At 43.5% G+C, this 22,206-nt stretch overlaps 1 protein-coding gene across 1 annotated transcript in view; it reads left to right on the plus strand.

Annotated features, from left to right (window-relative positions):
* Positions 1 to 19,567, plus strand: part of LOC115109643 (ankyrin repeat domain-containing protein 27-like) — a 33,005-nt gene extending 13,438 nt beyond the window's left edge. The window contains 23 exon segments of the mRNA XM_029634827.2: positions 3,686 to 3,745; positions 4,688 to 4,741; positions 4,878 to 4,943; positions 5,038 to 5,114; positions 5,449 to 5,570; positions 7,112 to 7,190; positions 7,389 to 7,527; positions 8,374 to 8,466; positions 9,096 to 9,220; positions 9,795 to 9,877; positions 10,076 to 10,150; positions 10,153 to 10,190; positions 10,391 to 10,483; positions 10,911 to 11,108; positions 12,935 to 12,991; positions 14,040 to 14,156; positions 15,296 to 15,460; positions 15,694 to 15,891; positions 16,101 to 16,220; positions 16,486 to 16,659; positions 16,918 to 17,077; positions 17,330 to 17,411; positions 17,715 to 19,567. Of these exon segments, the coding sequence (XP_029490687.2) occupies positions 3,686 to 3,745; positions 4,688 to 4,741; positions 4,878 to 4,943; positions 5,038 to 5,114; positions 5,449 to 5,570; positions 7,112 to 7,190; positions 7,389 to 7,527; positions 8,374 to 8,466; positions 9,096 to 9,220; positions 9,795 to 9,877; positions 10,076 to 10,150; positions 10,153 to 10,190; positions 10,391 to 10,483; positions 10,911 to 11,108; positions 12,935 to 12,991; positions 14,040 to 14,156; positions 15,296 to 15,460; positions 15,694 to 15,891; positions 16,101 to 16,220; positions 16,486 to 16,659; positions 16,918 to 17,077; positions 17,330 to 17,411; positions 17,715 to 18,312 (2,973 nt within the window). The 3' untranslated portion in view covers positions 18,313 to 19,567.
* Positions 19,568 to 22,206: the final 2,639 nt, after the last annotated feature.

Here is a 22,206-nt window from a genome sequence, read left to right on the forward strand (position 1 = left end):
ATTTGTTGAGTAGGGTATTGGAGGCTATTTTGTAAATGACATCGCCAAAGTCGAGGATTGGTAGGATGGTCAATTTTACAAGGGTATGTTTGGCAGCATGAGTGAAGGATGCTTTGTTGCGAAATAGGAAGCCAATTCTAGATTTAACTTTGGATTGGAGATGTTTGATATGGGTCTGGAAGGAGAGTTTACAGTCTAACCAGACACCTAAGTATTTGTAGTTGTCCACGTATTCTAAGTCAGAGCCGTCCAGAGTAGTGATGTTGGACAGGCGGGTAGGTGCAGGTAGCGATCGGTTGAAGAGCATGCATTTAGTTTTACTTGTATTTAAGAGCAATTGGAGGCCACGGAAGGAGAGTTGTATGGCATTGAAGCTTGCCTGGAGGGTTGTTAACACAGTGTCCAAAGAAGGGCCGGAAGTATACAGAATGGTGTCGTCTGCGTAGAGGTGGATCAGAGACTCACCAGCAGCAAGAGCGACCTCATTGATGTATACAGAAGAGTCGGTCCAAGAATTGAACCCTGTGGCACCCCCATAGAGACTGCCAGAGGTCCGGACAGCAGACCCTCCGATTTGACACACTGAACTCTATCAGAGAAGTAGTTTGTGAACCAGGCAAGGCAATCATTTGAGAAACCAAGGCTGTCGAGTCTGCCGATGAGGATGTGGTGGTTGACAGAGTCGAAAGCCTTGGCCAGATCAATGAATACGGCTGCACAGTAATGTTTCTTATCGATGGCGGTTAAGATATCGTTTAGGACCTTGAGCGTGGCTGAGGTGCACCCATGACCAGCTCTGAAACCAGATTGCATAGCAGAGAAGGTATGGTGAGATTCGAAATGGTCGGTAATCTGTTTGTTGACTTGGCTTTCGAAGACCTTAGAAAGGCATGGTAGGATAGATATAGGTCTGTAGCAGTTTGGGTCAAGAGTGTCCCCCCCTTTGAAGAGGGGGATGACCGCAGCTGCTTTCCAATCTTTGGGAATCTCAGATGACACGAAAGAGAGGTTCAACAGGCTAGTAATAGGGGTGGCAACAATTTCGGCAGATAATTTTAGAAAGAAAGGGTCCAGATTGTCTAGCCCGGCTGATTTGTAGGGGTCCAGATTTTTCAGCTCTTTCAGAACTTCAGCTGAATGGATTTGGGAGAAGGAGAAATGGGGAAGGCTTGGGCGAGTTGCTGTTGGGGGATGTTGGCTGGATGTCTTGTGTGTGGTGGACCATTCTTGATACATGGATTGTAGATGTGTGCCATTCAGAGGGGGAATGGGTGAGACAAAATATTGAAGTTCCTTTGAATGGGCTATTGTAGTAGGTGTCAGGCGCGCCCGTTTGTGTCAAGAACTGCAACGCTGCTGGGGTTTACACGCTTAACAGTTTCTCGTGTGTATCAAGAATGGTCCACCACACACAAGACATCCAGCCAACTTGACACAACAACTATGGGAAGCATTTGAGTCAGTCTGGACCAGCACCCCCTGTGGAACGCTTTCGACACCTTATAGTATCCATACCCGACGAATTGAGAGGAAAAAGGGCTGTAACTCAATATTAGGGAGGTGTTCCTAAAGTTTTGTACACTATGTATACTGAAATGCATAGCTAGTGCACTCATTTCTAATGTGATAGATACTATACTATTAATACACATTGTACTGTATAAGACTGAGTAGCATAGTCTGAGCCAAAGTTATTGGAATCCTTGAGAAAGCTGAGCAAAAAGTACTGTGTAAAATAAGTGCAAAAACTGAGCTCAATTGTATGCTCCAAAAATTGGGAAATGATTTACTGGGTAAAGTTCATGATGCTGTTGACCTTAACAAGGGCCCCAGGATGCAAAACCCACCACTGTTGTGCTTGGCCAAAGAGCTCTATTTTCATGTCATCTGACCATAGCACCGGTTCCAATCCAAGTGCCAATACCATTTAAGCAAACTCCAGGCGTTTACATTTGTTGGATAATATGAGAGTAGAGCTCTTAGTCCACGCACACCAGTAGTGTTTTGCATCGGGAAAAAAAATACATATCCAGAAAAGAACCCTATAAAGGTGGTGGATCTTTGATGTTCTGGGGCTATTTCCCTTCCACTGGTCCTGTGGCCCTTTGGAACTTTATAGTAGAACTTTACCCAGTACCAGGACATTTTAGCCCAAAACATGGTTGCCTCTGCAAGGAGGCTAAAACAACCGGTGTAGACCTTACAGTGAAATGCTTACTTACGAGCCCCTAACCAACAGTGCAGTTTCAAAAATACGAACAAGAGATAGAAGTAACAAGTAATTAAAGAGCAGCAGTAAAAAATAGACTATATACAGAGGGGTGCCAGTACAGCATCAATGTGCGGGGGCACTGGTTAGTTGAGGTTGTATGTACATGTAGGTAGAGTTAATTAAAGTGACTATGCATAATGTCAACTGAGAGTGGCAGTGGTGTGGAGGGTGCAATGTGAATAGTCTGGGTAGCCATTTGACTAGATGTTCAGGAGTCTTATGGCTTGGGGGTAGAAGCTGTTTAGAAGCCTCTTTGACCTAGACTTGGCGCTCCGGTTCCCGCTTGCCGTGCGGTAGCAGAGAGAACAGTCTATGACTAGGGTGGCTGAAGTCTTTGACAATTCTTAGGGAATAGGTTTTGTCGTGCCCGCTTCACAACTGTCATGGTGTGCTTGGACCATGTTAGTTTGTTGGTGATGTGGACACCAAGGAACTTGAAGCTTTCAACCTGCTCCACTGCAGCCCCATCGATGAGAATGGGGGTGTGCTCGGGCCTCTGTTTCCTGTAGTCCACAATCACCCTCTTTGTCTTGATCACGTTGAGGGAGAGGTTGTTGTCCTGGCACCATACAGCCATGTCTCTGAGCTCCTCCCTATAGGCTGTCTCGTTGTTGTCTGTGATCAGGCCTACCACTGTTGTGTCATCGGCAAATTTAATGATGGTGTTAGAGTTGTGCCTGGCCGTGCAGTCATGAGTGAACAGGGAATACAGGAGGGGGCTGAGCACGCACCCCTGAGGGGCTCCTGTGTTGAGGATCAGCATGGCGGGTGTGTTTGTTCCTACCCTTACCACCTGGGGGCGGCCCGTCAGGAAGTCCAGGATCCAGTTGCAGAGGGAGGTATATTGTCCCAGGGTCCTTAGCTTATTGATGAGCTTTGAGGGTACTATGGTGTTGAACGCTGAGCTGTAAGTCAAAGAATAGCATTGGCCAAGGGTTTCTGGGATGATGGTGTTGATGTGAGCCATGACCAGCCTTTCAAAGCACATTATGGCTACAGACGTGAGTGCTACGGGTCGGTAGTAATTTAGGCAGGTTACCTTAGTGGTCTTGGGCACAGGCACTATGGTGGTCTGCTTAAAGCATGTTGGTATTACAAACTCGCACAGGGAGAGGTTGCAAATGTCAGTGAAGACATGAAACATTTTAGATAAAGGCTCAGTGGTGTTATCCTCGCAAGGTAAAATATTGAAAACAAGGGTGCCAATAATTTAGACCCCTATTTTTATTTTTTTATTACTTAAACAAAAAAAAATGGGAGCATACAATATAGCTCAGTATTTGTAAAGTAAAAATGTTCTGTTTGCTCAGCTTTATCAACGGTGCCAATAATTTTGGACTGGACTCTATGCGATATATAATATTTATTCTGCTGTGACCACTGCTCTAACCTGTGACTGTCCTCTCCCCTCAGGACTCAGTGAATGCCCTTTATACTAAATGTCTTCAGTGCCTGTTGAGAGACTCAAGCCTGGTAAGTACTGTAGGAACATGACTGTTAGATTGTCGGGTTGCCAACTATTCAAGCAAGGTAGCTCCATTTGTCGCTAAAAGTCATTAGATGAGGTTATGAAGTAATAGCCATGTCATAATGTTATTTTGCACATAAAAAATAACACACTTATGCTGTCCCTCAGTCTCTCATGCAATGGAAAATTCTCCAAAGCAAAAATTAATACAATGTTTGAAGGAGAACAAAAAGGAATAAATTAATTTGTATTTAAAAAAAAATATATGTTTTGTTTAAATGTATGGTAGCTAACTTATTTAGAATGCTTATTTTTTTTGCACTACAAAAAATATTATTTATGCTAGAGAGCTCTATCATTTAACAATAAGGAACAATTTAATAAATTAATTTATCTCGCTGCAGCAGCAGAGAGGGAGTCGAGAGGCTAGAGTGGAGAGAGACGCGAGAGAGGTGGGGGAAGGTGCACACGTGTAGCAGCAGAGAGGGAGTCGAGAGGCTAGAGTGGAGAGAGACGCGAGAGAGGTGGGGGAAGGTGCACACGTGTAGCAGCAGTTGGTAAAGAGGTAGCAGTGCTCAGAGCAGCACAGCTAGGCTCAGCGAAGTGGGCACACACTCACACAAATAGGGAAGTCACTAAATCAACCAAAAGTTGCTGGGTTAGCCTTGAATAGTAGCTAAACGTGTTGCTATACTCTTTAACCAATAAAAGTAGCTGGAGGGGTCTGAAAACTCGCTAAATCTAGTGACAAAGTTGCTAAGTCGGCAACACTGCCTGATTATCTACATATCTCGAGTCATGTTCAGTAAGTCATACTGTAGCAATGTTTTTTTAAATGTTTCTTATTGGACAAGTTCAGGTTTTCCATTTCTACGTGCCTACTGGACCACGACCCAGTTGTCTTTCCTGAGATATGAACCAGATTGGTTATACCTCCTGTTTTTCAGAAAGTGCTGGCCAAACAGGAGCTCCAGATGACTCTCCTTAAACAAGCGGTGGAAGTAAGAGAGATTTCCGTCTATTGTGTTGTATTGAACATTTGAAAACTGCCCTACGGAGTAGTTGTGTGACGCTATAATGCTTCATGTGTTTTTATGAAATGTTGTCAGTATACATATTTTCTGTTGTATCTTTCAGATGTATATACATCATGGTATCCATGATTTAATCTTTAACTTTGTGGGAACTCTTGAAGCCAGCCAGGTCTGTACAGTATTTGATATTTACTGTCAGTCTTTTTATAGCCTCAGAATCACCATGCGGTAAATGTCCATGTTAACTATCACTGTTTCAACAGGATTCTGCCTTCAACAAAACCACCAGAGGTCTGCAGGACCTGCAGCAGAAAGACGTGGGGGTCAAATCTGAATTTAGGTTGGTCGCCTTTATGCTGACAGTCCAAAGTAACCATATACAGACATCGCATTATACATGCTGGATGAGAAACTTTGCAAGTCTGCATACAACACAAACAAGGGGCCACACCACCATATTGCTCATATACCACTTCTAATACAAACTGATCATCATATCGAATAGGTCTGATATAAGAGAACCTGTTCCGTTGTGTCTATAGACTATAGGAGTATGTTTGCCTGTCTCATCAGTATCAATATCACCTAGCCATTCACTACTATAACCTGTAGTGTGTCCCTGAATCCTACTATAGTATCAATACCCAGTTGTATTTCCCTATTACCAAATACAGTATAAATATACCCCGGGCCAAGAGAGAGCTGAGCCAGTTGAACCACTGCACCTCTCCTCTACACAAGCTGCTCTGCCTCAGAAAGGTGGGACTCGCCATCATGCAGTCCCCCAGCAGCTCAGGTATACCATCTGTCTGTCTCTTGTCTCTCTTGTCTGCATTTCATGTCACATCGGCAGAAGTTTACACAGTGTTGTTGTGTCACAAACAGCACCGTTGAGACTGGAACGTAAATGTGCCTTAAAATGGATTCTGGACTGTTTGTTATGGTACTATAGATGCAGTAAAGAGATCAAAGAAACTCAACCATGGGGCGGCAGGTAGCCTAGTGGTTAGGGCGTTGGGCCAGTCACGTTCCCCGGTGGGCCGTCATTGTAAATAAGAATTTGTTCTTAACTGACTTGCCTAGTTAAATAAAGGTTTAAAAAACCAAAACAGTGGAAATGCCATGGAAACGTGTGGGGGAAAGATCCCGAATCTACTCATTGCCCCTCAGCAAAATTAGCCTACATTTAGGCTATTGTTTATATGTATATTTCACACTGTGTTGAGGTAAAGTATAATGCTCGTATGGATGTCAACCCCAATACAATTTAATGTTATTGTCACCAATCAACTGCATTCCAGTTAAAAACGACTGTCTACCACCGCCCATTTCTCCACGCTAGCTATGCTACCAGCTTATAATATGCTACCAGCTTACCGGCTTATAAGAGCATTTAGGAGTCACTTTTTCGAAGCCTGAAAAGCGGCTACTTCTAAATGTTATGCATCGAAACAGCCAATTATATCCAAATCAGACTGTAGTAACCGCATTGTGGGCCTGTTACAATACATAAATCATTACGGATTGCCACTTTGTTAGATCAGATTTGTTGGTTGTGTGCCAATCCACCATCCCTTTTCTACCCCCCCCCCCCCCCCCCATGGTCTGTGTTCCACTGACTTCTTTACCACATCTCTGCAAATCTGTAAGGTCATGCGTTGGCCTCTGGAGCCAAATATAATTTGAGCTTTCATCCAGAAAGTTACAGGTAGAAATGTTACATGTGCACAAGTGGCTGATTTACCAATGTTTTATGATGACATTAAGTTACTAGAAGTAGCTTACAAGGCTGGTCATTGTAACCGCCCAGGTCAGGGTGTGTAGGAAAGTTGACTGAACTCTGCACAGTCCCACATAATGTCCTCCATTCCTCAATTTCTGTTCACTCCCTGCCTGGTAATATAATTAAGTCTGTACTTACACATAACAATGTCCTGACTCTTAGGGCCTAATGTGTTTGTCCAGTTTGTTTTGGAAATAAAACCTTGTTGGCCACATAACAACCCTTACCCTGTCTCTGTGGCGTGGTGTGATCCACTCGTAATTTCTGTTGGCCAAACAGCCAATTTACCAATTTAAAGCCTAAATGACAAGGAAAGAGGCAGATTGTCTGTCTCACAGAGGTTAGACAGACTGTGGGCATTTCACAGGTAAAGCAACTCTGTAAAGCAACACTCATGTGTTTGTAGGATGAAAGCGGTTTTGATGTATTCATTTTAAAGAGCCTTATCTCTCTAGTCTACTGTGTGCCCCCTGCCATAAACCTCAGTTACAGTTACTGAAGGAACACCGTAATTTAATTCTTCCTTTCATTTCCCTTTTTTCCTTCACATGCAGTGAGCATAGAGGCCGTATGTGCAGACGATCTTCTCTCTGTCATTCTGTACTTACTTGTGAAGACGGAGATCCCCAATTGGTGAGGAAGATGTTCAGCAGAAAACCTTCAACCTACTAATACCACTGACTATGGAATGACTTGATTTACTTCAAGTAAACTAGTTGAATGAATTAATTACTAAAGTGACCTAGTAATTAAACCGAGTCATTGATTGATTCATTAACTAGTAAATAATGTATTAAAAGCCAGTGTTGTGTTTAACTAATACTCTTCCAGGATGGCCAACCTGAGCTACATCAAGAACTTCCATTTCTGTAGCTCTACCAAGGACGAGCTGAGCTACTGGCTGACGTCATTCGAGGCCGCCGTCGAGTTCATCAGCCAGGGCAACCTCAACCTGAGCCAGGAACGAAAGGTGACCGTACATTACAGTACAGTATAGTAGTACTCGCACAGTAAGAACTCACACAGTCATCAGCTAGGTCAACTTCCTGAGCCAGAGACAAATGGTGAGCACAACAAAGTACAGTAGCACTCACACAGGGTGGCTCCTTCCTTACGTTACACTACACTGAGTGTACAAAACTTTTAATATTGATTTGCACCCTCCTTTTTTTGCCCTCAGAAGAGCCTCAATTGGTCGGGGCATAGACTCTTCCCACAGTTGTGTCAAGTTGGCTGGATGTCATTTGAGTGGTGAACCGTTCTTGATACACACAGGAAACTGTTGAGTGTGAAACCCAGCAGCGTTGCAGTTCTTGACGCAAACTGGTGCGCCTGTTCAAAGGCACTTAAATATTTTGTCTTGCCAATCCACCCTCTAAATGGCACACATACACAATCCATGTCTCAATTGTCTCAAGGCTTAAAAATCCTTCTTTAACCTGTCTGCTCCCCTTCATATACACTGATTTTGAAGTGGATTTAACAAGTGACATCAATAAGGGATCATAGCTTTCACCTGGATTCACCTGGCCGGTCTGTCATGGAAAGAGCAGGTGTTCTTAATGTTTTTGTTCACTCAGTGTACCTGGACCCTGGCTAGCTTGACTTGGCTCAATGTTGTGAAAATGGCTTTATACACCACCAGCACATACAACATTGTTGTATCTGATATCCTATACAAGCGCTGTTGACTTAGACACACCACTTTATCACTGCAATACCTGTCATAACAGGCCACAGTAGTGAGCGAACTTGACCGAAATGATTGAGGAAAAAAGTCCTGTGTGCAGAGTAAGTGACTGTCGGTTGTTTGCAGGGCTCAGGGGAACTGAACGACAAGGTGCGTTTCACACAGAAAATCAACCTGCTATGTCAGAACGATACTACCCCCATCAACTGTCTGTTTGAGGTGAGAACATGACCAAGTTTTAGGGGGGAGGAAAGCTTTACTCTGTGTTGGGGAGTAGTGAACTACATGTTGTAAATTACTCATTTACAACCTTTTGCAGTAGTTTGTTGGTAGTTGAACTCAATTCTAATCTTGGTAGTGGTTTATGTCGTTAATAGCTACATCACTACATGGCAAAAAAGTTAACTACACACAGATTTCTTTGCAAAAATATAAGAAAATATGAGGGCATCAGACCTGCCTAATTCTCAAAAACAGTTTTTGTGTTTAGTAGGCTAAATTACACAGTCTGTTAACACCTGACCCCAGAGTGACCTGTTCTTGCAATTTGTAGTCTGACATTTTTCAAAGTGGCTTTCGTTCCTTAAGGGTAGCTTTAGTGTAGCGTTAACTTCTAGTGTGCAGTTATTGGTAGCTTGGTAAACTATGATTTCAGAGTAGCTTCCCCAACACTGACTGGGCATCATGGTCTATTGGCTAGATGGATACCTTACTTCATTAAACAATTTAATTTGTTCACATGAAAACATTGTTTAACCAACTTTCTTTGGGTTAAAAAAAAAAAATCTATTATCCGTATTATTTTTTAAACTTTTTTTAAACTGATGGTTTGTGTGTGTGTCCTGTAGCACATAGCCAACGGTAACGAAGCGGAGGTCAAGCGTGTGTTGAGTGAAAACGAAAGCGATGAGGACGGGGTGAAGATGTGTCACCCCCTTTGCTCCTGTGATCACTGTGAGCTCCGGGTCTCTGGGTGAGCACACGCACGCAATACCACACACAGGTTTGTTATGACGGGGCGGCAGGTAGCCTAGCAATTAGAGTGTTGGGACAGTAACCGAAAGGTTGCTTGTTCGAAATACCCAAGCAAGCAAGGTGGGAAAATCTGCCGTTCTGCCTTTGAGCAAGGCAGTTAACCCCCCCACAACAACTACTCCCCGGGCGCCGATAACGTGGACATTTACATTTACATTTAAGTCATTTAGCAGACGCTCTTATCCAGAGCGACTTACAAATTGGACTTCGATTAAGGCAGCCCCCCCCGCACCTCTGATTCAGAGGAATGCGGAAGACATTTTTCAATTGAATGCATTCAGTTGTGCAACTGACTAGATATCCCCTTTCCCCCACCCATCAGGTAAGTCTCAGACACTTCACTTGTCTGTTTTTCTGCCTCTCTCACTCCTAGTGGAATCATATTCTCTTTCTGTGTTATTGTCATTAAATGCAGTGGTTAGAAACCGAACACGTGATTTATTCTCCTACTTTTGTAATTCCCCTTGAAGTTTCATTTCCCTTTTCTCTATTACTGTGTCTGCTTCGCGCAGAAGACTGAATGACCCGTCCGTTGTAACGCCCTTCTCTCGAGACGATAGAGGATACACGCCACTTCATGTCGCTGCTATCTGTGGTAGGTGATGTTAATAAGTGCCTGAGGGTGGCCTATTGATCCACAAATCTTCCTTGGGACAACACATAGACCCTAAAGGCAGGGGGAATCGAAATCCCCGATCCTCCACTTTCTGTACTTTTCATCCCCTTCCGTCTGTCTCCCGTTCTCATTCCCCACTGTCTAAATAAAGTAAAAAGCCTGTCTTTGCCATGGCAGGTCAGTCCCTGTTGATCGACCTGCTGGTGTCTAAGGGCGCTCTGGTGAACGCCACAGACTACCACGCCCTCTCACCCTGCACCTCTCCTGTCAGAAGGGCTACCAGGGAGTCACGGTGAGACGGGATTCTAGCAAGACAGTTATAGCCTGGTTCCAGATATTTTTGTGCTGCCTTACCTACTCCTAAACAGATCTGGAACCAGGCTAAGATGAGCTACACTATATCACAGAAACTGTATACAAAAATGATACTTCTGTTACACAAACTGTTCAATCTCTCTGACATATTTTTCTCTCACTCTCTCTCCCACCCAGCTGCTGCTCTTGCACTATAAGGCGAACACAGATGCCCAGGACAACAATGGAAACACTCCTCTGCACCTGGCCTGTATGTATGGACATGAAGATGTAAGTCAGTCTGGGGAGCCACTGCAGTGTTAATCTGTCTTTTTAAAGTCACAAGCTGTCATTTCAACAGCTTTTGACTGTGCCAATGTGTTTGGTAATCTGAGGGATAGAGCTGAGGAAGTGCAACCAGTCACAGTACATGGGATAGAAATGAAAGTATCTGTATCACACGAGGGTGCTGAGGGGTGGATGGCTCATAATAATGGCTTGGATGGAGTGAATAGAGTGGTATCAAATGCATTGAAACCATGTGTTTGCGTTCAATGCCATTCCATTCCAGCCAATACTATGAGCCCGTCCTTTCTGCTGTAAATGAGTACAGGTATATGGAGGATGATGACGACAGCCTCTACTGACAGTGTCGCGCCTATGGTAGTTCATAAGAGATTGCTTTTAGTCTGACGGTGTTATCCCATCCGTGTCCCAGTGTGTTAAGGCTCTGGTGTACTACGACCTGCCCACGTGCCGTCTGAACATCCAGAACGACAAGGGGGACACCCCCCTGCACATCGCGGCCCGCTGGGGCTACGAGGGCATCATTGAGGTTCTGCTGGAGAACGGAGCCAGCACCACCATCTACAACAAGGCCAAGGACTCTCCACTACAGTGTGCTTTGAATTCTAAGGTGAGGAGTGAGACCCCCTGATCTGCTAAAACCACCTAATATATGCTATTTAGCACACGCTTTTATCCAAAGCGACTTAGTCACCTACCCAGATGGGCCCTTTACATTTAAAAAAAAAAATGAAGTATGTGTTTCGGAAAGTTGAAAGCTGAATAGTCGGGGGGGGAAGGGCCTTGGTCAGGGAGGTGACCAAGTCCTCCCTGACCAAGGCCTCGATGGTCACTCTGACAGAGCTCCAGAGTTTCTCTGTGGAGATGGGATAAATTTACAGAAGGAAAACCATCTCTGCAGCACTCCACAGTGGCCAGACGGAAGCAAATGACAGCCCGCTTGGAGTTTGCCAAAAGACACCTAAAGGACTCTGACCCTGAGAAACAAGATTCTTTGTCTGATGAAACCAAGATATAACTCATTGGTCTGAATGCCAAGTGTCACGTCTGGAGGAAACCTGGCACCATCCCCACGGTGAAGCATGTTTTTCAGCGCCAGGGACTGGGAGACTAGTCAGGATTGAGGGGAAGATGAACGGTGCAAAGTACAGAGATCCTTGATGAAAACCTGCTCAATACCTCAGACTGGGGCAAAGGTTCACCTTCCAACAGGACAACGACCCTAAGCACACAGTCAAGACAATACAGGAGTGGCTTCGGGACAAGTCTCTGAATGTCCAGCCAGAGCCAGGACTTCGACACGATCTAACATCTCAATAGCTGTGCAGCGACGCGCCCAATCCAACCTGACAGAGCTTGAGAGGATCTGCAGAGAAGAATGGGAGAAACTTCCCAAATATAGGTGTGCCAAGCTTGTAGCGTCATACCCAAGAGGCTGTAATCGCTGCCAAATGTGCTTCAACAAAGTACTGAGTAAAGGGTGTCGTGGTAATTTCCTGTATTACTAAATGAGGAGAGCTTACAAACCACACACAAGTCAGTTATATTTTAAACGTAATCCTTAATTATATGAGCTTCACCATAGCCCTTTGACTCTCAGATCAATTCAGTGTCTATAAATGAATTCTGAGAGTGCTTACAAAATAATTCTAGTATCTTTTATAGTCAGGATACACCCCTCAACTCACATGAACCACACATCTCAGAAACTTCACAAAGGGCCTTTTACTTGAGAGAGGAGTATCCCATAGCCAGATAGCATTAGCTATAAATTATCGTTCAGTTTGTTCTCTAAGACGAGGTTCTAATCTTCTTCATAGTACCAAAACATTACCTCATCCAATGGCATATATCAATTGTCAACTTTAAATACTCTCATCTCAAATACAACCCACCCCTGGACAAGCTCACTGAGGGGAGTGACTTGTGCACAGACATTGTGGAGCCAAGAGATAATTGGTTCCCCCTTAATCATCCCTTCACATGTTTTAACAGATACATTCACATATGAAGACAAGCCTGACCTCTCCCCTCTCTGGGCCCAAGTGACTTTTCCCTAGAGAAGAAAGGAAAATGCAACCGCTGACAGTATAGTCCAAAAAGAGACATTCTAATGACAAGTATCTCACATAAGCATATTATGAAAGTAAATAAAACATCTTATTTCTCTAACTAATTCTGATTCAGCAAGGGTCTGACTACTTATGTAAATGTAATATTTCTGTTTTATTTGTAAAAAAAAAAAAAAACTTTTTGCTTTGTCATTATGGGGTATTGTGTGTAGATTGATGGGGAGGAAAAACAATTGAATCAATTTTAGAATAAGGCTGTAATGTAACAAAATGTGTAAAAAGTCAAGGGGTCTGAATACTTTCCCAATGCACTGTATGTGCTCATATGTAAGTAAGTGTGTGTGTACCAATGTCTGTCTTGCAGATTTTGACGCTGCTGGAGTTGACACACAACAGTTCTCACAGAAGAGGTGGCAATGATGTAAGTCAAATGTCATCACATAGGAGAAGAGTTGACTCAGAATAGTGGAACTACAGCATTTAATTCGATAAACTAATGGCTCTAACCAGCCAGGCTGTTAAAATACCATTAACCAGAATCCTGTAGGTGTATTGTCCTAAATATTCCAAAGAAATCTCTTTACTTGCTCTGCTAGAAGCAGCCTGGGCCCAGTTTCCCAAAAGCATCTCAAGGCTTAAGTTCATTGTTAAAACCTTCGTAGGAGCATCGTTAAATCGCCGAGCTGTTCCCCAAAACCGTCGTTGGTGGAGTTTCACTTGAAAACGCTAGATGTTTACTCACTACCTCAGACCACTCGAAGAACAAGCTAAGTGGGTCGTTAGAAAATCTCTGCTAAACTTAGAATCAAGATGTTTCTGTCTCTGTAACCGCAGATAACTTCAGAACAAACTTAAAAGTGGCCAATGTCTTTGCAATTGCCACAAACAAGTGAACGATACAAAGCTGCTTCAAATACAAACCGAGATCACTGCATTAAAATAATATAGTATATGCTACATAGGCCTATGTATTTGAATGATATTGAACTCAATTTCATGTTCAATCAATTACGTTTTATTTTTCTTATTTTAGGGTACTGTCTTAAATTGCCTCAATATATTTAATGTTGTGAAACAACGAGCGCAATAATGTGCCAAATCTGTGATTTAGTGCATTATTATGGGGTAAGCATTGAAATAAGCCGCCTCAACATTTGCAGCCATGTAATATCTATTTAGGAGCTGATCTGTCGTCAGAATTGTGGAATCATTTGAATGAGATTTGAATGGAGAAAGCTGATCTGAGAGCGGCGCTATCAGTATCGACACATACTCCATCTAAGCACTTAGCTAACATGGTCTACGTGGTGTTTTGGGAAAAGCATGTGACGTCTTCGGACGTTATAGTAACGATGCATCGTTAAAACACTGGTAAGTTTAAGTTCTATCGGGAAACCGGATCATGATCTGGGTGTGGTATGGCCAGCTGATTGACGGGGCTCTCTCTCTCCCCCTGCTGTCCCTGCCAGTCCCCTAACCGCTCTCCCGAGGCCTCTGACTGCAGCAGCCGCCGTTCCTCTGTCTCCAGCACCACCTCACAGAGCTCTGAGGCCAGGCCCGACTGCGACAGGGTCCTCCACAAAGAGGTGAGCAGAGCACTCAGGACCCCTGTTTTAGGCAGAGTTGACCCTGAAAATGTCTGAGGAGTACCATCCTCTTAATTCAATTCTTGAGCGTTAGGGCAAAATGTAGACTTCTGCCAAAAAAGACATATCCAAAAGTAATTATTTTCATGAGATGGCCATAAACAATAACTGGTAATGCTGCATAGTTTTAGAAAGCTCTATAAGTGGTTATAAATTGCTGAGGTGTACTCACTTTTGATGACACAAGCTGAAGAACATAGTACAAATATGAGAGATCATACAATTTATTTATTTTTTCCCCTATTCAACAAAAGTAGGGTAATGGGCTTAAAATGACTGAAGTGCTTTCTAAATATAGTAACAATCAAATTATAAACAACTTACTATAAGATTTCAGCTTTATAACTGTAAAATAAATATCATCATACTTAGTGACAGTACAATATTGGCACCATTTTTCATAGAAACGACAACTTTTTCCGCCAAACGTCCTCTGAGCGACTCAGACACCATTCAAATGTGTGCAGACTTGTTACAACTTCTGCTTTAAGCACAGAGATTTTGTGCATCTGTGACCTAGAGGAAGTTGTCTTGTTTCAATTCTGTGAAATTAATTTCTGTTTTTTCCATCTGTTACATCTGCTAGACTCTCCCGTTTTCATATGCGCTATTCCATGTGCATCTACGAGGGTCACAGGAACTGGAAATCGTTCCTTTGTCTGAATAGGCCAGAAAATGTCATGTCGCTCCCTATGCAAATATTTCTGTGAACCTCACAGCTGCGCTTGCAAATAGCACATTTGAATCAAGACAACCAGAACTTTTAGGGAATGTAAAGCAATTGATGTTGCGCCTTTCACAGAGCACATAAATATCAGTCGGAACTAGTCCAGAACCACTCAAAGTCCCCTAAATAGGGGACTTAACATTTTAGGGAACAGAAATGGGGAGGGAATGTAGGTGAAATTAGATGCAGTATTTTTCTATTTATTGAGGGATGCTAATATTTAGAGCTTTCACACAAAGTTTTTGTAGGACTGACTATATCTGTCATTTGTAATCCATGTTGACAGTTTCTAAAGGCCCTGCGTTTACTGTCTGGTGTTCTAATAGGCTGCGCCTCTCTGTTTGACTGACAGGTGGAGAAGTTGCTGCGTGCGGCCGCCGATGGAGACATAGAGATGGTGCGGTACCTGTTGGAGTGGTTGGACGAGGAGCCAGAGGAGGAGGAAGCAGGGCTGCCCTCCTGGACTAAGTTGTGCCACCCACTGTGCCAGTGTCCACACTGTGGGCCGTCACAGAAGGTCAGACAACAACCCTCTCATATCTCCTCACCACTGCAGGCTCCATACCCTGACAAACACACTTACCAAACCTCTTTCTGATGTACAGGGCCTTACTGGTAGTAGTAAAGCTATGGTGAATGGAGATTTTGTTGAGTTTTTTTGTAATGTTCCTGCAGAGCTGTCCAGCTAACTTAATGTCTGTGCCTTTGTGTCTGTTTTATTGTTGTGTGTGCGTGCGTGTTTGCCTCCAGAAGTTTGTGTGCCTGCAGGCCAGTGGTCTGGGTGTGAACAGCAGTAGTGTGGATGGCTTCACTCCCCTCCACGTGGCGGCGCTCCATGGTCACACGGCGCTGGTGTCTCTGCTCAGCCGCAACGGGGCCAACGTCAACGCACGCAACAACCAGAGTGCCACGCCACTGCACCTGGCCAGCCAGAACAGCCACATACAGGTGGGCACACAGTACTATACTTTAGCTGCGTTTGATTGATCTTCCCTGGCTCATCAGAAACTGCGGAATAGTCCCAGCACCCTTCCATCTAGGACTCCAGGCAGACTCGCCCAGAAGTTTGAAGTGTTTGAAAGAACACGCAGGTCTGCTGCAGATTGTCTGGGGCGAAGATGGGAAAAGATTCAATCTCTCATTGGTTTTATGTTCAGGTAGTGACATCACTGCTGGAGTGCAACGCCAAGCTGAATAAGAAGGATCGCTATGGCAACACCCCTCTGATTCACACCTGCCTCAGAGGTCACCTGGACACAGCGACCATCCTGCTGCAGGTGAACAGAACACTGATACTGCTGCCCCCTAGTGGGTCAAACAGGCCAACACCATCACACTGGAGAAATAAACAGCTAAGTGGGGTCTTTATAGCTAGCTGCTAGGGACCAAAAAGTAGAAAAATGATAGCAGGGCAATCACCTGACAAAGACCATGTTGGTCCAAACCTTGTAAACCATACCACCTAAGCTTCATTAAAAAGGCCGCCTATTGTGAGCAGCAGAACGGTGTGCGATCAGACGTTTCTATATTGTCTTCCTCCAGAGCAACGCCTCAGTGAACCTGTCCAACATCCAGGGCAACACGGCCCTACACGAGGCTGTGAAAGGGGGCCACCTGGCCCTGGTGGAGCTGTTACTGCAGGCTGGAGCCTTGGTCCACATGAGGAATAAGAGACAGAGGACAGCACTGGACTGTGCTGTGGAGACCAGGGGAAAAGTGAGAATCTAACAGCCACTGAAGGGTTAGATCAGGGTCAAGGTGACCTTGTTAAACAGAGTTGCACAAAGATGTACAGTATGTGCAACTTTATTTTTCTTAGATTTGCTAACTTTCTGTTCGTCAGCACCTCACCAACTGTTTTGTGTATGGGTCTACATGTCATTCTTTTCAGTAGCAGATCTGAACCAACAACCATGGAGCTGGGGGAAATAATGAGTTTTTTATGAAATGGGCTTTTTGTTTTTCCACTTTCAGAACACTGAAATCCTGAGGACTCTTCAGAAGGCATCTGGAGACTCCCACAATGCTGAACCAATCAAACTGCTCTCTGTGCCTAAGGGGGCTCTGGGTAAGAGAGTCGGTATAGACACCAGCCACTGTTTTTCCTTGACCACCTACCTGCTAGAGCGTGAAGGTACAGCGATATGTTGCAAGTAAAACACAATGAAATGTCTTCTCACCAACTTTGTCACCTAATAATTCTCTTGGTCTTTTTGGGGACCAATCTACTACTGCCATATTTTGGATTATTGGGGTTTGTTTTCCAACACCCAATAATTCAAACTATGTTCCACTGTCCATACCGTCATACAATTTAGAATGCATGCCCATGGTATGCTGCTGTGGATATGGAACAGTCTTTCTTACTTCTTTCTCCCAATCCCAGCACACTCATTTGTCCAGCGGCTCAAGCATCAGCAGGTTAATGTCAGTGGGAGACGTCAGAAGCTGGCCCAGTCAATAAACCGGTCAGTACCATGGAAAATATTGTGTGCCACTTTGTGGAAAATATATGCTGTCCTTCATAGTGAAGTTAATCTCAAGTTGACTACAGTTTGCAAAAAGATCAGTTGAGACAATGTGCGGTTTGTTTGTTTAGTTAGATGTTAAACGTTTCCTAGATAGAAAATGTGTTCCTATGTACACAAAGCCGATGCAGAACAACTTTTGTCATAGTTTACTCATAAGTTTCAATAAACGTACATTTTAAGGAACTGCTATGCTTCGGTGCAATTCCTCTGAGCTTGTGGATGTTTGATGTTTTTTTTCAGTGTTCAGCAAATGAAGAAAGGTCTTCCCAGGGACACCAGTGTGCCTTCCATCAGCTCCCCCACTCCTGAGAGGTGTAAACTGAGGCGGGGGGAGACCCTGGAGAGCAGTGGGCCATTCAGCATCTGCTCCAGCCCAGAGGGAAGCCCCAAGCCTGGTGACCAAAGGGACAGAGAGAGGGCCCTGAGCCGCAGTCACACCGTGGACACAGTGCACCCCCAGTCTCCTCAGTGGGGCCGGGACCGGAGACGCACAAGAGAGGCCGAGGCAGATGAGGACACAAACATAGCTAAAGACCCTTCAGACACTCCAGGTGAACCCTTGCATACATACACACCTGACATACACACACCCGACGCGTCAAGTACACGCACACCTGACATCCCATCAAATACACAACAAACCCCCAGCAGCGACCCGTCACACACTCGCGAGGATCCATCACACACACCTAGCCAAGTCAATGGAGACCGAAACGGAGAGGAAAAGAATGTCCATACCTCACCAGACACCGAAGTAGAGTCTAAGAGGAACTGTCCTGAGACTGAGAGCCCACCCAAAGACATGGAGGACGTGGTAGAAGAAATAGAGGTCCTCTGAGGCGCAGTTTTCCCCAGTCAAGGGAAAACTTGCACAGTGTGGGTTAACCAGAGACGAGTGAGGCCTACTTTTAGTTAGTTGACCTGACTGTTATTTTAAGCACTTTTTCTCCTTGCCTTCACGAAAAAGGGATGCAAAACATGTTAATTCAACTTGATGCGAATGTAATTCTGTTTTAGCTTATTTTAGATTTGTTGCTCACCCTTATAAAAGATCCGGTCGATAGAACATTCTGACAGTGGATAGTGACATTGCATATCAGTATGTTTTATTGTTTTGTCTACTTGACAAAAATGCTCATCTGAATATCTATGATTATGTTACATCTGGACGTTTTTTGTATTTGAACATATAAAATCAGGGCTCTATTTTTAAAAATGTAGTTTAATTTGATTACAGTCCTGCGGTTTGGATTTTATTTTATTTACTGAGTTATTCCCTTTAGAAAACCATAAATTGACATAGGTTAGAAATGTCCATTTATGGTTTTCTATCTATAACACAATGTACCTCCCTGGTGTGTGGCATTTGAATGACTATGCATAGTGAGGCCACACTTGTATCCCAGTGAATATCGAAACACTTAGAATAGTTATCTTGGTTGCTTTGTAGGTAGAGCGAGAACCATAACAGTGTATATGCACAAATCTTTATACGGTAGCTCAATCCACTGACTCCACAAATGGATAGTACTGTCGCTAAATACTGCTTTTGAGAATATAATAACACAATTGCCATATTTAATTTGTTTATCCATCACCTTTACTCTATTCTGATATTTATCCTGTAGAAAATAATCGAATGCAAAAACAAAAGTGTTTAATTTAGCATTCAACTGATAATTCAATTTCACCTCTATGGCAGTTGATCCTAATCCTGCAAAGCGAGGCCATATAGGACCCAACCAATTCTATGGGGAGTTTGCACTTTACAGGTACCATTTTTTTTGGGGGGGGGGTGTTTTATCAGCAACACTCTGAAATCTCAGTAGTTTTGAACTGACATTTATTGAACTCATCATTATCCAGCACATACAGTACATTGAACACAGATGACTAGCATCAGCTTACAGATGTATTTTTTATTTCAAAGTTACTGTTTTGGTTTATACAGTAGCAGTTGTCTACTCCAATCTCAATGTTGATTATTTTCGTACTAAAGTATTTTATTACATTTTTTAAAATGTTAGACTCCGTGAACGTGCCTTATTTAATTTGTCAAAATAACCTGTAATAAACTCATGATCAAGAAGTCATTTTGTTTTGACTATTGTGTTCTTTGCGAGAGTTGGCTTATTGTTGGTATTTTTTTTCTAATATTGTGCTTTATGATAGGTTAGGTAAGTTGGTTAATGTTATATTTCTACTGTTAAAATATTGTTTTTAAAGACTCACTCCAGCTATTTCTGAGCTTTTCTAGTTGAAAAACAATATTCCATGCATACATACAGTGTAGGAACATACACTTAAGGGTTTTAGACTATATGGAGGCCATTCAAGGAGTTGGTCTGATGGTGCCCTCTGTCATTGGCCTCCTCCTTGCTTGAGGAGCAATACAGAACAAAAGAGGAAAGCGAAAACTCAGAATCCTGCTCATTACTCCAAATACTTAATTACGGCACTTTTGTTTTGAGTCGGCTTTGAACGTGGCACCGTGAGGCAGCGGAAATGCTCGTTTAGGTTCTACCTCGGAAGAATGACACAGGCTACATATTCACGAATTGGAGGTGGGAATGAACGTTCGTCATTTTCACGTGGAGTGGAGAAACCTCAAATGGGGCACTGGCAGCTGTTAATGTTAGCAAGATTGATAGTGTAGCTAGCTACCTATCGTTATGTTGCAGTTTTAGATTTTTTTTTGTGCGGGCGCCCAGTGCTGCCCCTAAATCCGCCACTGGTCTGCGAGCAGTTGTGACACAGTTGAGATTTCAATTTTGTGCAGTTATGGGATATACATTTGAAAATAAATTATAAATATAGTTTATTTATTTGTTATCCAATCATGATGGAACGTCCCAAATCCTATACCCTAGACACCCACCTGAGCGACCCATACACTGAGTAGTCTTTATCTCGTTTATGGGCCTACTGCAATTAGCCTTAACCCAGCCAAGACAGAAGGATAAACATGGTCAGAGACCCACTAAAGCAGCATTGCCCCCTCAAGATTCTGAGCCTGCCTGTCAGGGTTGGTCTTACAAGGCCAAAGCCCCTGGATGAGTGAGCATAATATACAAGGAATTTCTCAGAGCTGCTAAGGAGAACCTTGATGACCTTGTACCTAGCCGGTGGGAATTCCAGTGGGGTGCCCCCACCCAGGTAGTGGCAGTGCTGGCAACACTAGGTGCAGTAACACATTGCGGAGGGGTTCAAACTTGGACATTCAGAGAGGGGTAAAATTATTGTGCCCCTGGTGGCACAAAATAATCAAAGGTCCGACTGCACAGAGATGCTTGGGGAAATGATCACAAAGTGGGACCAGTGTGTGTCTTTCAGGGGAAGGGGGTGTATCGGAGCTCCATCAGCTAGGACTTGACATTGGTTAATCAAATCTCCCCATTCTTGCTCAATTTTGCATGCCTCTCAAACAGCTACAACAGACGCATTTGCACATCAAGTCCTTTGAGTTGGGCTCAGGGATGGAACAACTGTTGAATATCTCCACTTGTAGTTTTTGGGGGAACGGTGGAGAGTGTGTGTGTGTGTGTACAGTTGAAGTCGGAAGTTTGCATACACCTTAGCCAAATGCATTTAAACTCAGTTTTTCACAATTCCTGACATTTTATCCTAGTAAAAATTCCTTGTTTTAGGTCAGTTAGGATCACCACTTTATTTTAAGAATGTGAAATGTCAGAATAATAGTAGAGTGATTTATTTCAGCTTTTATTTCTTTCATCACATTCCCAGTGGATCAGAAGTTTACATACACTCAATTAGTATTTGGTAGCATTTCCTTGAAATTGTTTAACTTGGGTCAAATGTTTTGGGTAGCCTTCCACAAGCTTCCCACAATAAGTTGGTTGAATTTTGGCCCATTCCTCCTGACAGAGCTTGTGTAACTGAGTCAGGTTTGTAGGCCTTGCTCGCACACACTTTTTGAGGTCAGGGCTTTGTGGTGGCCACTCCCAATACCTTAACTTTGTTGTCCTTAAGCCATTTTGCCACAACTTTGGAAGTATGCTTGGGGTCATTGTCCATTTGGAAGACCCATTTGCGACCAAGCTTTAACTTCCTGACTGATGTCTTGAGATGTTGCTTCAATTTTTCCACACAATTTTCCTACCTCATAATGCCATCTATTTTTTGAAGTGCACCAGTCTCCTGCAGCAAAGAACCCCACAACATGATGCTGCCACCCCTGTGCTTCACGGTTGGGATGGTGTTCTTCGGCTTGCAAGCTTCCCCCTTTTTCCTCCAAACATAATGGTCATTATGGCCAAACAGTTCTATTTTTGTTTCATCAAACCAGAGGACATTTCTCCAAAAAGTATGATCTTTGTCCCCATGTGCAGTTGCAAACTGTAGTCTGGCTTTTTTATGGTGGTTTTGGAGCAGTGGCTTCTTAATGAGCGGCCTTTCAGGTTACGTCGATATACGACTTGTTTTACTGTGGATGTAGATACTTTTGTACCTGTTTCCTCCATCCTCCATAATGACAAAGACATTTAGAAATGTTTGCACATTTAATAAAAAATAAACATACCTTATTTACATAAGTATTCAGACCATTTGCTATGAGACTCGAAATTGAGCTCAGGTGCATCTTGTGTCCATTGATCATCCTTGATGTTTCTACAACTTGATTGTTTACCTGTGGTAAACACAATTTAATGGACATGATTTGGAAAGGCACACACCTGTCTATATACCTGTCAAACCAAGCCATGAGGTCGAA

Source organism: Oncorhynchus nerka, linkage group LG25 (genome assembly GCF_034236695.1).
Source record: "Oncorhynchus nerka isolate Pitt River linkage group LG25, Oner_Uvic_2.0, whole genome shotgun sequence".
Lineage (NCBI taxonomy): Eukaryota > Metazoa > Chordata > Actinopteri > Salmoniformes > Salmonidae > Oncorhynchus > Oncorhynchus nerka.